General features: G+C 42.5%; 1 protein-coding gene across 3 annotated transcripts in view; it reads left to right on the top strand.

Annotated features, from left to right (window-relative positions):
- The window catches only part of CMIP (c-Maf inducing protein), a 268371-nt gene that overhangs the window by 215355 nt on the left and 37222 nt on the right, over window positions 1-15794 (top strand). For all 3 annotated transcript variants that reach the window (XM_027850397.1, XM_027850398.1, XM_027850399.1), the window contains exons 6-9: window positions 1886-1948; window positions 4234-4314; window positions 11898-12001; window positions 12858-12962. In XM_027850397.1, coding sequence (XP_027706198.1) covers window positions 1886-1948; window positions 4234-4314; window positions 11898-12001; window positions 12858-12962 — 353 coding nt within the window. The remainder of the gene's footprint in view (window positions 1-1885; window positions 1949-4233; window positions 4315-11897; window positions 12002-12857; window positions 12963-15794) is intronic.

Here is a 15794-nt window from a genome sequence, read left to right as displayed (position 1 = left end):
CACACACACACACACACACACACACACACACACACACACACACATTATCCGCAGGGCCTTATGTAAAATAAGGTAGTTTCCGTCTCTAGATGGTATCTAACCTGAAGGCTTTGAGCAATCGCCTCCTCCTCACAGTCTCTAAGTTACTGGCACAGTCTCAGTTTTGCAAGGTGTCATATGACGATAATAATGTATTGTTGTTTAAAGCTTCCTCACAAGCATCTTCCTAGCAATTAGAGTTGTTAAAAGAGGAATGATAACCTCAGTGGACCCTATGTGAGTCAGATAGACTAAGTATTATCCTCATTTTATAGGTGAATAAATTGAGAATCAGAAAGGAAGTTATAGGTTATTGAAAATGTTAGTGCTAAAAGGGCCCTTACAGACCATTAAATCTCTTCTTTATAAAGGTAAAGAAACTGAGGCACAGAACAGTTTCCAACTATGGAAAGATTACACAGCTAAAGCTGTCTACTTGGATATAATTTATTTTTCTTCTCAATCCCTAAAGCACTTTGTCACTTTCTTAAGATTCTTACCATATTATGTACCTGTTTTATTTATTCTAACTGATTACAAGTTCCTTGAGGGTAGAGCCATCTCATTCAACTTTGTATTCCTCACAGCACCTATCAATCAATCAATTAATATTTATCAAGTATTTATTATGTGCTGGCCATTGTGCAAAGGACCATGGATATAACAAGAGGCAAAGGACAGTCCCTACTCTGAAAGAGCTCAGAATTTAATGACAGTGCCTTGTACCAAGTAGCAAAGTTTCAAATATTTGTTGAATTTAATCAGTCAATCCAAATAAAATCCCATTATGACAAGCTTAAAAAGGGGTGAGGGAGATGAGCTTCCTTGGAATATAGTGAGTTTCTATCACTGGAGGTGTTGAATCAGGGTCTATTTGGCAATTGCAGGAATATTTTTGAGGAGATTGCTGTTTTGGGAGAGGTTCGACAAGATGACCTTGGTGATCCCATCCAGCTCTGAAATTCCATGGTTCTATGATTCGTTGGCATATTATAGTTTATTTAGTATAATATAGATGCCATCTTAATGCCTTCTTTACCACTGAAAGGCAAAAGTCTTTTTTATGTTGAGCTGAAATCTGCCCCATAGGTTCAAGTAGAATAAATCTAACACTTCTTCCACAAGTTATCCCTTCATATATTTAAAGATATTGATTATGTCTCCTCCAAGTATTCTCTTCTCCAGGCTGTACAACCCTAGCCCCTCTTATCAAATAGATTGCCTTCTTCTGGATATATTATAACTTGTTAACTTCCCTTTTAAAATAAAATACCCAGGACTGAATAACATACCCCAGATGTAGTCAGAACAAGGGGAGAATACAGTGGAACCCTTGTGAGGTGGAGAGGGCAGGTATTATCACCTCCATTTCACAGATGAGAATCTTGAGGTTGAGAGACATCAAATGATTTGGTCAAGATCACACAGGTAGTAAGTAGTATAGCTTGGATTAGAACCTGGGTCTCCAAATTCTTAATCTAGTGCTCTAAGATAGTAATGTCAGACTCTCCCTAATGGGCTACATATGGACTTAGAAAGCCACAGATTAATATTTTTTGTTTTTTATTTATTTTTTGTTTTGTTTTGTTAAATATTTCCCAGTTACATTTTAATCTTGTTGGGCTGTACTCAGGGCCTCCCCCTTCCCCCCACAAGTCTAGTTTAATACCTTTGCTTTAAGGTAACTCAGTGTGATAATCAGCCTTGTGCCTCAAAATGCAGGGACAGGATTCTTTTCTACCCATCTGTTATCAGGGGGACCATATTTCCTCTCAGAAGAAAACTGCTGCTCTATCTGAATTCCTGTTGAGGTGTCATACTGAAATATCTGTTCATTATTTTTCAGGCAATTGCTCCTTTGCTGGAAAACAATCACCCTCCACCTGACCTCTGTGAATTTTTCTGCAAGGTACCAAAGGAGACTCAGTTTCCAAAATCTTTCTCTTTCTGCTTGGAAGCTTTCTGTGCCTTATATATGACATACACACATCACATGTTGAAGTATCCTGGGCGTCGTGTACGTCAACCCAAAGATGGAGGTTACTCAGGAAGCATGCATTGGATGAATGAGTACCCTTTCTCAAGTGATTCCAGTCAGCTTTCCATTACACAGACTCAGAAATGGCATACCCAAATAGAGTAGCCAGTGTTATGTTTGGCTTTGGACTCCATTACATATCTGTTAGGAGATAGCAGAGAGATCGTTTGGCAAGCAGACTGCCTTCTTTATGAAATTGGGTCCCAGTCATTTATAAAGGGAATTTGCCTTCCCTGAGTGCAAACTAGCCAGAGCTCATAAGCAACCAGGCTTCAGGGGAGCTGCCAGGGCTTAAATTTTTTCAATGGATAATCCACATACACATAAGCAGAAGTTGACTTGTGATGAGAACTCATTGTGGGCTAGAGACTTATCAACATGCAGTCCCTGTTCCGTAAATGGAAGTCTGGTCTTGAAACCCTAGTGAGATAGCCCTTAAAGGACCCCGGTACAGATAGCAGAAAGACACTGTGATCACAAAAGTGTTGCCATAGGTAAATGGTTTGTGGCTCAGGTCTCTTTTGTGTTGGGGAAAGATATAATATGAAGTAAAGGTGGGGTAGGGGGGTGTAAGGTGTTCTTTTGCTTCATTATAGAAGTGGTGGAAATTTTGAATAGTAAAGAAAGGTCATTTCTTTTATAGGGAAGTAAGTGGCTTCCAAGAAAGCATTTTTTAGATGGTGACTTTGCGTCTTCTGTCTCACTTGTCACTACTGTCCCTTCTTCACAAGCAAGTCTTATTCTGCAGAGGCTTGCATGTTAATGTTACAGAGCACAGGAATAGCTAACAACACTAGCTTTGTATGACACATGCTGTAATCTCACAACCACTTGTATGTTTGTGTGCGTGTGCATTATACAGAGCATGCAAACGTGAGGACATGTATGCCTGATTGTGCATATGCATGTGTGGATATTCCTGAGTATGTTTATGGTTGCCTATATTTGTATCTGTGAGCATATGTATGCTTGAGTGAACATTTCTGTGTACACGGAAACCTGTGACAGGGTCTCTAGATACTTTTTATTGCACTAATTCAAAGGTTGTCAAACTACAACCCATGGGCCAAGTGTGGCCTGCCCCTTGGTTTTTTATGACCTGTGAGCTGAAAATGGCTTTTAGTTTTTTTAATATTCTGCCCCCTGATCTAGTTTCATAATTTATCCCAGACTGAAAACTCAACAGGCTGGCAGTGTCAAAGGTAAACTTAGTATTTTTTGTAGATCAAGCCCTTGGTAGGATGGCCGGGTGGAGGGGAGAAGGAAGGAGACCAAATTGTCCCTTCAGTGGTTGTGATACTTTGAAGAAGAGTCAGTCACCAGAATGTAGCTTCAAATGACTGCTTAGTTAGGCTCCCTTAAAAAAAGCCAGTTCAACTCCCCATTCATATAATCTAAACTTAAATTTGTGCTACTGTTTCCTGCAAACACGTAAAGGGGTACAGATACTGCATATGAACCCCCTTCTCTTCTTATTTCTTCTTCATTTAACATGCAAGCAGACATTAAAATAGGAATTCATTTCTGATATTTGAAGAAAAAGGTTTCATTCTCAGCCCCGATCTCCAGCTATATGCACAGGGCATGCTTCTTTGCCTTTTGACTCTTCGTCTACTTTTTAGAATAAGGCATGAGAGAAATATGAGGACATAGTCTCATTTTCCCTTTTGGAGCTAAAGGTGGAATGAGGGTACAATTTTGGGAAGGGAGTAGAGAAGAGAGAGAGAGACACAATCCTGCACAGTCTGTAGGAGCACATCTGCTTCCTAAGATGAAAGTCAGTTTCACCCGCCTGGTGAGTTTCCCCTAACCCACCCCCCTAACTGTTCATCAGGGGAAGAATATTTAAAGGGATTATATGGTCTTAGTGGATCTTTAGCAGCCAGCCTAGCCACCTCAATGTCATGGCCAGACTTTGACTAAGATGCATATAACACCACATATCCAATGTCCTTCTCCAGGCTACTTTCCCTGATCAAGAAGCCAAAGTCGGGGGGGGGGGGGGGGGGGGCGCACAGGGGGGTTATTATTATAATCCATCCCCTGCCGGGTATCAGTGACTTTCTCTTTGTCATGAGTAAAAGGGGCGCCAGGTTGCTCTTAATTAATAGGAGCTTTTCTGATCTGTGCTTAACCAAGTGTTTTCCTCCCCACAGCACTGCAGAGAACGCCCTCGGTCCATGGTGGTCATAGAAGTGTTCACACCAGTGGTACAGAGAATCCTCAAACACAACATGGTAAGTTCCTCCTAGGTAAATAGGAAGTACAGGCCGTTGGTTGCTCTGTAGGTGATGCTTGCTATCCCCAACCCCAGTTGGGGATATCCTGCCTGCTTTGATCACCTTATACAACTCTAGGCAATAGGTTGACAGCTTAGTCTTTAAAAAAAAAGAATCATGTTGCCCTCATTAGGACAACCATTTGAAAAAGCTGGTCACCTATCTCAGGCAAAACCAAAACAGTAATAGAATTGGCCCACTATCAGGTCATGCATGTTGAAATTCACTCAATTCTATTCTGTAGTTGGAGATTGACTAGATTGGCACCCTTTTTTTCTTCGTCTTTTGCAAAGACAGGATCATTTCCTTTGAAATAGAAATTCCTGTTGTGGGGGTAGTAATATTGCCTGGAGGTTGCTAATTAGATTATTTTAGGAAGCAGTGGTGAAGGTGAACCTCCTGGTTAGGTAGGTATCATTTCCAAAGGTCTGCTTTATGCTCTTCTTATACCCCTCACCCTGATTTTTTGTGATGGTGGTAAGGGACAGGCAAAGGCATGGAAGAATGAAATGAATGAGTTCTGGTCTTATGTTACTCTAGTGGAAGTCATTCTTCTTGTGGCCTTTTCTTCTAGCTAGGCTCATCCTTAGGTATCCCAATTTTCCTGAGCACAATTCCGGGTCCAGCCTACACTTCCATTCGTGGCTGACTCCTCTCTACCTCATAGAATCATAGACTTAGAATTGGAAGGAACCCTCGAGGTTATCTAGTCCAACTTCCCACCTAATTCAGAAACTCTTTCTATTGCATCCCTGACAGTCGCCCTCGCTTTCTGCAATTCTAGAGACAGGGAGTTCCCTGTCTTTTGAGGCCACACCTTCTATTCTTGAACTGTTCTAATTTAGGCCTCCTATAACCTTTACCCATTACTTTGAGCTGTGCCCATTAAGTGTAAGCAGAGCAAGCCTAAACCCTCTTTCACATGATGAATATATTCATATACTTGAAGATACCTATTCTGCCCTAAATCCCTTCTCTTCCCCCCCCCCCCACTCAATCATCCATACCCAGTTTCTTTTCCCCAGTCTGAATATTCCCATTTCATTCAACAGAGCCTTACTTGGCATAGTTTCCAGCTCCCTCACCATCCTGTTTGCCCTTTTCCTGGAGATATTCCATTTTGTCAATATCCTTTCCAAAACACATTGCCCAGAACTTAACACAATACTGTAAATGTGTTCCAACGAGGGCAGAGAACATCAAGGTCTAGGGAGTGGCTCTCACTCCCTACATTAGACTTCTATTAATGTAGCCCAAGATCGTATTAATTGTCTTTGGCTGTTGTGTCATTGCTGACTCACTGAACTGTTGGTCATTTAAACCCCATGGATCTTTTTTACCCAAAAGGCTTTCATCCTCTTTGGTAGCTTCACTGCCAACTCTCTATTCACCTTTTATTTTTTTGCTTGATGAAGTGTCTGGTGACCTCATAATAAGATTACTGTTCAATTTCTTCACTGTGGTCCTCTCCAGATCAGCACCCCCTACTCCATACTTCTTTGGCCTAGAATCTCCCTTTCAAAACTTAGTTGCTTTATGTCCCATTCCCTCAGGGAACGAATCCACTCTGATCTTTCCCCAGGCTATTGAAACAGGAATCCCTAGTCTCAGAGAGAATGGTAGCCTTCAAATGGAAAGAGCCAAAGTTCCATAGTCAACACATCTATCATAAGGGTCAAAGAAGCTAGCATGCCGGGCAAGTGAGAGCCTAGGACTCAGTACTGATAGGCTTTTGAAGGCCTAGAAGCTACTACTGCCTCTGCTTACACGCTGTTGGGGGCTGATCAGCAGCAGCATCTTCCCCTGGCACTGCTGCTGAGTGCCACTATCTCCCCTCTGTGTAGTTAAGGAAACCGGTACCTAGTGGATGCATTTAGGGAGACCTCAGGGACATACAGTGAGGAAGCCAGCCTCTTGCTGCCCACTCTTCAGGTCAACAGCAGGGCCAGGGTTCTCTTTGGGCATGGCTGACATGGGCATACCTTTGTTTGTGAATAGGCAAAGAGCTGTCTAGTCTCTTTAAAGTTCAAACAGTTCAATTTGGGAGGAAGCCCTGTATAAGACAAAAATTCATAGCCACCTGGTAACCTAATTTTGAGACCAGAAAGGATGGAACCAAGGGCTTGCTTTCTGTTTGTGAGGAGAAGAACCAGACAGGTTGTTTCATTACATTCACCTTTTCTTACACCTGAGTAAGGCCCATCTAGTGCCAGCAGGAATGCTAAATGACCAAAGCGGGAGGTAAAGCTATGTTTCTCTAAGAATAGGAAAGAAATATATAGAGGCAGGTCCCTGACTTGCAAGAAAAAGGATGTGTGACTTGGGCCTTACAGTCAGGTCTTAAAAGATCTGAGCTGGTTGTAAGGTGTTGGTAGCCGAGAAGCAGCACTGACATATAGGCAGGAAGGCCTGGGTTTGAATGCTGCTGCCAACCCTTGATGGCTGTGTGACTCTGGGAAGATTACTTAACCTTTCTGAACTTCAATGTCCTTATCTGTAAAATGGGGATAATAATTATGCCTCTTATAGGGTTGTCAAGAAGCTCAAATGACATAATGTATATGAAACTCTTTTGCAAAATTCATCATGCTCTATAATTTTTGGTTGTTACTTATTCTGTGTGCAAAAGCTTTTCTACAAGGCTTTTTCCTTTCTCTGGCTTCTGACATCATCTTTACATTTGCTACTTGGGGCTGACCACTGAAGCCCTGAGGGCTGAGACCTACTGCTCCCCACTCCAAAAGAGCTACCCACAAACTAAATAAACATGTCCCAGTGACTTGTTTGAGTGTGGGACCTTGTACAGAGTAGGTGCTTAATAAATGTTTGTTTGTTGAAATGTCTCAAAATCTAGTGTGAGAGAAATACATTTGAAAGAAAAGGGCAATGTAATCACCAGTGTTGCTTCCTTCTGAGGTTGACTGAGAGTCCTGATTCTACTAAGTTTCTGCATCTTTTTGAGTTTGACTGAGTGTGATCAGGAAGAGGCCAAAGGGCAGGGCAGGGTGGGGCAGGGCCATGTGGCTTCTGGACTTGCCTGCTAGGGAACAGGGGATATTTGTTAACTAGAAAATCATTTGTCCTCACATGGTCACCGTGTGAGCTGGCAGCCACACCTTTTCTGAGTCATAACTGGTGTCTGGAGGACATATGTGTTTTGATAATGCTTATTTAAAGGAACTTCTCCTCACCCTGACTTGTCGAATTCATGGCGTAGACATGGATTGGGACTATCTGCCCCTTTCTCCCAAGCCATATCTTTTTGAATATTCTGTAGTGTTCTGTAATTATTCTACAGTGTTGAGAGATGGTTATTTTTAGGCTTCATTCAGCAGTCATTTCTTAGGCCTCTACAATATGTATGTGAGGCGCTGGGCTAGGCACTAGGGATTCATTGACACAAATGAACTGCCCTCAAACACCGTGTATTCTTTTTTTTTTTTAACGGGGGGGAAATACCATGTACATGGATAAAGCAAATACAAAATATATATAAGACTAATTTTCAAAGAAGAGTGCTCTGGCAGTGAATAAGATTATAATGTTTTTCATGTACAAAGTGGCACCTGAGTTGAGCCTTGAATAAAACCGACAGTTCTATAAGGTAAAGGTAAGAGGAGAGTCCATTCTGGCAAGGGGAACAAACCTATGTAAAGGAACACACACAGGAGGTTCGACGTTGTATTCAGAGAAAACTAAGTAGACTAGATCTCAGACTTAAAAGAAAGGATGTCAAAAGTTAAACAACCTTAAAATCTTCATGCCTGCTTGTTTGTGGTTACTTTCATGGAAATAGAAATGTTTCTGGAGGTGGTCATTAGCTACCTGAAAATGGACCACAATGACACATAGCTTTAGAATTTGTAGGGTCACACGTGAGCTGGTGAAGATTGCATACTTTCTTTTTTCTTAGGGAATTTCCTTTCCAAATACTCATTTCACTCCAACAGAAAGAACATATTGTAGGGTAGCTTCATTTAATTTCCTTTCCTTATTGGTGGCAAACCGTGACATACTACTGATGACTCTGTATTCATAAAGTCATGAAGCCAAAAGAGATAAATAGATCGCCTAGACTAAAGGTTCTCAGAGGGTGTTCCCTAGGCTCCTGGTGGTCCCAGGAGATCCTCACTGTGACTTGAGAGATGATGGGCTTTTGTAAAGTGTATCTCTCCTTAGAGAGTTGAAATTACATTTTAAAAGCATAACAATGAATCTTTCTGAAATGTAGCAACAGTAATAGCAGTTTACCTCAGGGTAAAGCATCTCCATTTTTTTTTTCTTGCAGAGGAATAAGAGAGCATGTAAAAGAGTTAGATGACCACTGATCTGGTCTGCCTGGCCCCTCAGCCTCTGACAGAACCAAACTTAATTGTAGCTGCTGCCATAGCAGCAGTGTACTTAAAAAGCACTGGATTTGGAGATGGAGGTCCTGTGTTCAAATCCTACCTGTATGACCTTGGGCAAACCATCTAATTTCTCTTGGGTTTCTGTTTCCTCATGTCTAAAGCAAAAGGGCTGGACTAGATGACTCTGTCTCTAAATCTTGCTCCTAATCATCTTCATCTCTGTAGATGACTATATTGTTGGTGCAATGCTTCTTAAACTGTTTGTCGCAACCCCACATAGGGTTGTGACACACAGTTTAAGAAGCACTGAGGGGGTCGCAAGTGGAAAAAATTTAAGAAGTCCTGGTCTAGGAAGAGGGTAGCTACATTCATTTATGCTGTAAATCTGGCCTGTGCAGCCATTAGTGGATATATTGTCATCATAATGCAGCAACTGAATATAAAAATTTAAACAATATTTTTTTTTAAACAGACTGAATCTGTGGGCACTAAGTCCACAGCCCAGGAATGGCCCCAAACACTAAAGTCATAGTATCATAGCAATTAAAGCTGAAAAGAATCACAAAAGAGCACCTGTCTCTATTTGAGTCCTTCATTTTACAGATGAAGAAACTGAGTTCTAGAGAGGCTAAGTGACTAACTTGGTAAGTCACATAGCTAGTAAATGTCTGAGGTAGGATTCAAACCTAGTTCTTCCTAGACTACAAGTTCCCACTCACTATCCACTATATAACTCTGCCTTTGGAGAAAGAATTTGCTCAGAGTCTTAGATGTTTTGTGTTGTTACCAAGAGGAACCAATCATTCACTTATTTGAGCATTTCACATATATGTCTCTGTGTTCTCTCTTCTCCCTCCCCCACCAAAAAAAAGAAGAAAGAAACAGTTCAGCCTGCCAGAGTCTGTAATGTGTTTTTTTTTTTTCATACTTGTCTTTAAGCCTACACTTAGTATCCAACTTTCACCCTCAATTTCTGGGAAGCAAAGTGTCAGTCATGAATAGTGCCAGTCTTAATTCAAAGTGCACTGGTCTTCTTAACATGTCTATCAATAGCACCATTCTTGGTACTCTGAAGAGGAAGCTGCCAGTGGTCAAGGGCCCTGAATCCAAGCTAGCTGATAGAAATTAAAGTTGGAGTCAGACACCTATGGCTGTTGAGGAGGCCTCTTTGCTAAGTGTCTGTCGGTATTGTTCCTCCCGCTCACTGCTGTCTCCCCTCTGCTTTGAGGTCCATCCCTCTCTCTCTTTTCTCTCTCTCTCTATTTTTTCCCTCATTCTCTCTCCTTTCAAATTACACTCAGTCACATGCACCATACCCACCTCTTCCTCTCTCACCCACTCACACACATAACTGCCTGCTGCACATGGCTCCCTCTCAGACATCATTTCCCTTTCATCCACACACAATTCCTCCCTTACACACTCTTTGTAATGGGTTGTTTTCCATACTCCACTGATCCTTTCCTAAGCTGTTTGTCTGTAGCATTTACCATAAACCAAAGGTGCCAGGTCAAAGTGCACCAATTACAATTTAATTCTGATTTCCTGTTGATGCTGATGAAGGTCCTGTGGGCTCTTGATCCGCTGAATATCTGGAGCCAACCTAAGCCAGAAGGAATATCCTTGGTATGACTGTGCATGCAGCAGTGCTCCTAAGTCTCTGTATCCTGCCCTTCTCCTGACCTCCATCCTTTAGAATTTTAGAATACAGAACTGGAAAGACCTTTAGAGACCAACGCTTCCAGCACTGAATTTATGATTCTTAGACCCCCTTAAAGGAGGACTAACCCCTAAAGGGACTGACCCAGAGGGGCTGAGTGACTTGCTTTACATCATACAGATAGTAAATAACAGAGCTAGGATTTGAACATAGACCCTCTCACCTGCTTGTCCTCCTATGTCATGCTGACTCTCAACCATTTGCTCCTATATGATCAAGGGATTTGCCACCTCTTAAGAGGCAGGAGCAACAGTTACTAACAGTGTCTCAGGATGCTAGGGAACATTCTTAGTTCCCTGCACCCTGCTGTATCCTTCTAGCCCTTCTAAAATTCTTCAAAGTCTTTCTTAATCCACCCTGAGTTAAGGGGTATGGGCCTAGGGAACCTCCTAGCTCATCAGTGCTGATAGGCCATGGCTAGCACAGATTCAGTGGGAGTGCTTGCTCAGGGACTGGTTGGGCAAGATGACTTCTGAGTTCCTTCTAGCTGTGAGATTCTGAGACAGCTGATCACTGGCCAGAAATCCCTTTTGCCTACCACTTTTCTGACACGTTTCCTGACACCCTTTGAGGGAATATCAGTTTCCTCACTGCTTTCTTCTATGCCTTCTGACCCTCTTGCAAGAAATGAACTTCTAGCTTTCTTATTTGCCTAGCATGTGATAGCAGAGGAAAACCACTGGCCCAAAGAGATTCCATTCTGTTTAAGGGTAGATAACTCCTTTTTGAAAAATGTGGAAACTCCAAGTGACTAAGTATTATTCATCGCACTCTTATTGACATTTTTTAAAAAAAGTAAATCAATTCTACAAAATCTCACTTTTAGAAATCTGTATTATTCAAGATTTCTGCATAACTGACCAGTTGTGCCTTCCACACTCTAGTTAGAATGAAGGGATTGAAATTGGGATAGTTAAAAAGTAGAAGAGTCATTGGGTCATAATTGGAATGAATATATTCTCATTTGGAAAGCAAAAAAATAAAAATCTGTTTCACAGATGGTTTTCTCTGATTATTTCCACCTGGCTGGTAATTGAACAGATTCAGTTGAATAGGGAATGAAAGAATTCCATTTCCTCTTCCTTTCTGTCACGTATGGAAGCCTGAAACAAGAAGATAGATCCGAGAATGCAGGCCCCCCCATCCCCCTGCCCCTATCTTGGGGGGAGGGGCAGGTCTTCTTTCTCTTCTCTGAGTATTACCGTCACTGGGGCTCCCAATCACATTTCCTGACTACAGTCACTAATATGCTAACTAGAAAGTGTTTCCTGCGCATCCAAAGAGACCAGAGTGAGCGTCAGGGAACCTGACTGGGGGTTGGGGGGAGGGATGGGAGAGGGAGGACCATGTCCACACAAATGTGTTGTGTTGGGGTTATGTCAATGGCCTGTGCTCAACCCTAGAACCTAGTTAGTTAGCTGAGCCCACACTGACCTTGTTTCTTAGCGTGTCCTTTCCTCTCCTTTCTGCAGGATTTTGGGAAGTGCCCACGGCTGAGGCTCTTTACTCAGGAGTATATTCTTGCCTTGAATGAGCTGAATGCTGGTATGGAGGTGGTAAAGAAGTTTATTCACAGGTCAGTGAGACCTTCCTCCCTCAGCTGTATCTCATTGTACCCACACCGACCCCTCTCCCTACCACCTGGTTCCTCATTTGCCTCTGGGCTTTCCCTATCTGCCGTCTCTTAGCTTTGAGATAGCCTGCTCTTCTCATATCCCTGAAGAGCAGATGGTGCTTGGAGATGCCAGAGGGGCTGGGAGGGCAGTAGGGAGTTGAGAGAGGGGGATCCCATCGCTGAGCTCATCATATGCCCTAGTTCTGACCAGGAAGTTGACCTGAAATGAACCATGAAGCCAAAAATAAGACCAGCCGCTGAAATGAACTGAATTCAAATGTTGTTGTTTTTTACTCAAACATGAGTGGAATCAAAGTTTTTCCCAAAGAATCCCTAGTGAGTAACTCTGAACCAGCACTGGAGAACCCCCAGTGAGGAAACTGCTCCTGTCAATGTAGATCTGCAACTTAATAATGTCTTAGTGGCCTGGGGCACTGAAAGGTTAAGCTTCTTTCAGTAAGAGCAGAACTTGAATCCAGGTCTTCTGACTCTAAAACTGGTTATCTAGCTTCTATGCCAAACTGCTTATGTATTTTCTAAAATTAACAACCTAGACCACAGAATATTGTCCAAAAGAAATGCATTTTGGTTAGAACTTCTGCTACAAGCAGTATTAGTTGACCCCATTAGTCAGGAATGTCACAGACCTAAGAAAAGGTGTTTGGGACAGGAGAATATCTCCATTTGAGCTAAATTTTTAGGCAAAACCCTTTGTTAGTCACCTTAACCCATCCAGCCTAAAACGCTGTTTCTTATCATGTCCCTATCCTGATACTCCATGTAATCCCAGTGTTTTCTGGATGCGATTCTTTTCTAGCATGCACGGCCCCACAGGACAGTGCCCCCATCCCCGGGTCCTGCCCAACCTGGTTGCAGTCTGCCTTGCTGCCATCTACTCCTGCTACGAAGAGTTCATCAACAGGTCAGTTAGCCTTTCCTAGCTCCAACCAAGGTCATTCTGGATAGTAATTTTTTTCTTCGACAACTGGGGTTGTAAAGGGCAGCCAGAGTCTATGGGGCCACCGATTACAGCATCATTAGTATTTATCACATCCAGAGTACAGACAGTGCGCCAGCTTTCAGCCATTTGCAGCAGCTGCAGGGTCCTCACTTGGAGAACAGGGTGAACTGACCCCCTCAAAGCAGACCAAGCACATTTTCTCCCTGCCAGGCCAGAGCTGTGTGCAGATTCAGGCAGGTAGGCACTTTAGAGGCATTTGTAACACTTAATTTACCCATTTATTTAAAGGCTTTTGAAAAATAGATTTTTTTAAAAGCAAAAGTTTGGTCTGGTTTTTTTTTTAAGTGAAGATGATTTTACTAAATTCACTTTTAAAATCTTTATTAAAATTGTTCCACAGCTTATCAGGTATGCCTGCCATGCTCTAACTAGACTGAAGGTATTACAGTTGGGATAGATAACCTCAGAAGACTTACAAGGTGTGGAGCTATATTCTCTCTTGCATATAACATGTACACATGTGATTATTATGACTAAGAAGAGAGATCTGTCCTCTTGCCCCAAATTTCTTTCCTGGGAGGGGTTAAGATAGGTTCTGTCCTTCAGGCAGCTATGTTTGGAGCATGAACAGGGGAGCAGAACTGGGCCCTGAGGTTTGGTCATGGACCTTGAGGTTTGGTCATGGACCTTGAGGTCACTGTCTGGGCAGTGAGGCTTGTCCTGAGGCCTCCTAGCTCAGATTTAAGAAATGGGTCCTAAGACAGCTGAGTCCTTGATGTTGGTAGCATATGGGGGTGGGCTCTGAGCTATGGTCCTAAGAATAGAGCTGTGTTGGTGGTCTTGGCAGGGCAAACTTCTACATCCTATAGAGATCAAGTTCATTAAATATCCCAATGAAACACACTCATAAATACCCCAGAGTCTATGTTCTCCCTCTCAGGCCCCCTCAAACACACACACACACACACACACACACAGCTGTAACCTTTACACGAACTCTTAGGACAGTTTCTTTGTCATCTGCAGCTAAGAGGTTTGTCTAGGCTTTCTGCATGCTTATCTATATGCTATGTTGGGATTCCATTCTGTGCCAAGCAGTCCAGGGACTAGCTAGGTCATTATAGGAGCTGCTTCTTGGAAAGGAAGGTAAGAACTGCAGCAGCTGCAGAGACTAGGATGGCAGGCATTTGTCCTTGGTCATGTTGATCTGCTGGAAGCAGCCCTTACTGCTGCTGACCCAAATTCATTTGAAATGCGGTAGCCCCCCAGTGAATTGTAACCTTGTTAGCAGTTCTGAGCATGCTCTATTTCCCACGCTTGTGTCCTCCAATTGCTCATTCTTAAGTCTGTGATTCATCCTTGGGATCTCCAGCTTAGCAAGGCATGGGGTTCCCTGCTCTGTTTTTATCTAGTACTAGGGCATAAAGTGGGAGAAGAGTAAGTGAGAATCATTTTCTTTCCTCGGCCCTGCAGGCCCAGGGCCACACACAGGCATGGGCCCAATCAAAGGATGCTTCAGGAGCCTCTCAAAAGCTTAGGCCAGATAGGATTGGATTAAGGAGAGCTGGAGCACCACCCCTCTGTTTGTGCTGATCTCAGAGGGCCTTTATGCACCTATTAAAAGTCACCTTGGGATTTTCACAGACTTATGGGAGAGAGCTGGAATTAGAAAAAGTAGAGGGTTCTCATTCCACTGTCTAGGTTGGGAAATTACGAAAGGAGAGAGCATGACCTGCAATATCTAAAAAGTCAGTGGCAGAGCCAGGATGAGATCCAATTTAGCTCAGTATCCCATTTATTATTATAATAATAATAACAATAGCTAACATTATATAGCACTGACTAAACTGACTGCCAATGCTAAACACTTTACAATTATTATCTCATTTGACCCTCATAACAAATCTGAGAAGGAGGAGCTATTATTATTCCTGTTTAGCCGATGAGGAAAAAGAGGCAAACAGAGGTTAAGTGACTTGCCCAGGATCACACAGCTAGTAGGTGTCTGGGCTGGATTTGAACTTGGGTCTTCCTCACTCTAGGCCCATTGCTTCATACACTGTGCCACCTAGCTCCTAAAACAAGACCCAACCATCTCCTTTTGACTAGTAAATAAAAGAGAACTCCAGTTGAATTCATTTTACTAATCAGACATCTCCAGAGATTTCCAGACAGGAAATGATTTGGAGGTTGGGAATTTTTTAAAAATATTTATAAGACTGTGATTACAAGATGAATCATCCAGAAGCATCCCTTAAGTGGACCTTAGAGAAATCTAACTATAAAGTGACTCCCACAAGATCCTGGCCCTGTAAGGATGGCCATAGCATTTGGAGTTTACAGCTAAATGACCTAGATGTGTGGCCTATGGATCACTGAACTTCCCTTCTAGAGAAGGATATCATACTGTTTTTGCAAAGTTTGGTGGGAAGGGCTTCTTGGTGACCTTGTGTCACCACTCCTGGGTCTACAAAAGCAAAAGACAGCTCTTCCTGTGGCACCAGGCTTGAGGTCTCACAAATGACTGGTGGGTTTCCTGGAGGAGTTCTGCATTCTGTTGACAGTGGATGGGGTGCTGCATTGAGGGCACAAAACTTCTCCCTTAGTCTCTAGAGGAGGGCAGGACAGAGTGCAAAATGCAGACAATTTTTAAAATAAAAATAGCTTTTACAATATTGAACTTTAAGTTGGTAAATTAAATGGGATTATTTGATGGTTGTTTGTTGTAATTTTTTTTTAATCCATTCCTGTTCCCTCACTAGTCAAATTTGAAGACCCAGTTTGAATATTTGC

This window comes from Vombatus ursinus, unplaced genomic scaffold (genome assembly GCF_900497805.2).
Source record: "Vombatus ursinus unplaced genomic scaffold, bare-nosed wombat genome assembly UNPS02009062.1, whole genome shotgun sequence".
Lineage (NCBI taxonomy): Eukaryota > Metazoa > Chordata > Mammalia > Diprotodontia > Vombatidae > Vombatus > Vombatus ursinus.
Note: the sequence above shows the minus strand (reverse complement) of the source record. Positions and strands in the feature narration are given on the sequence as shown.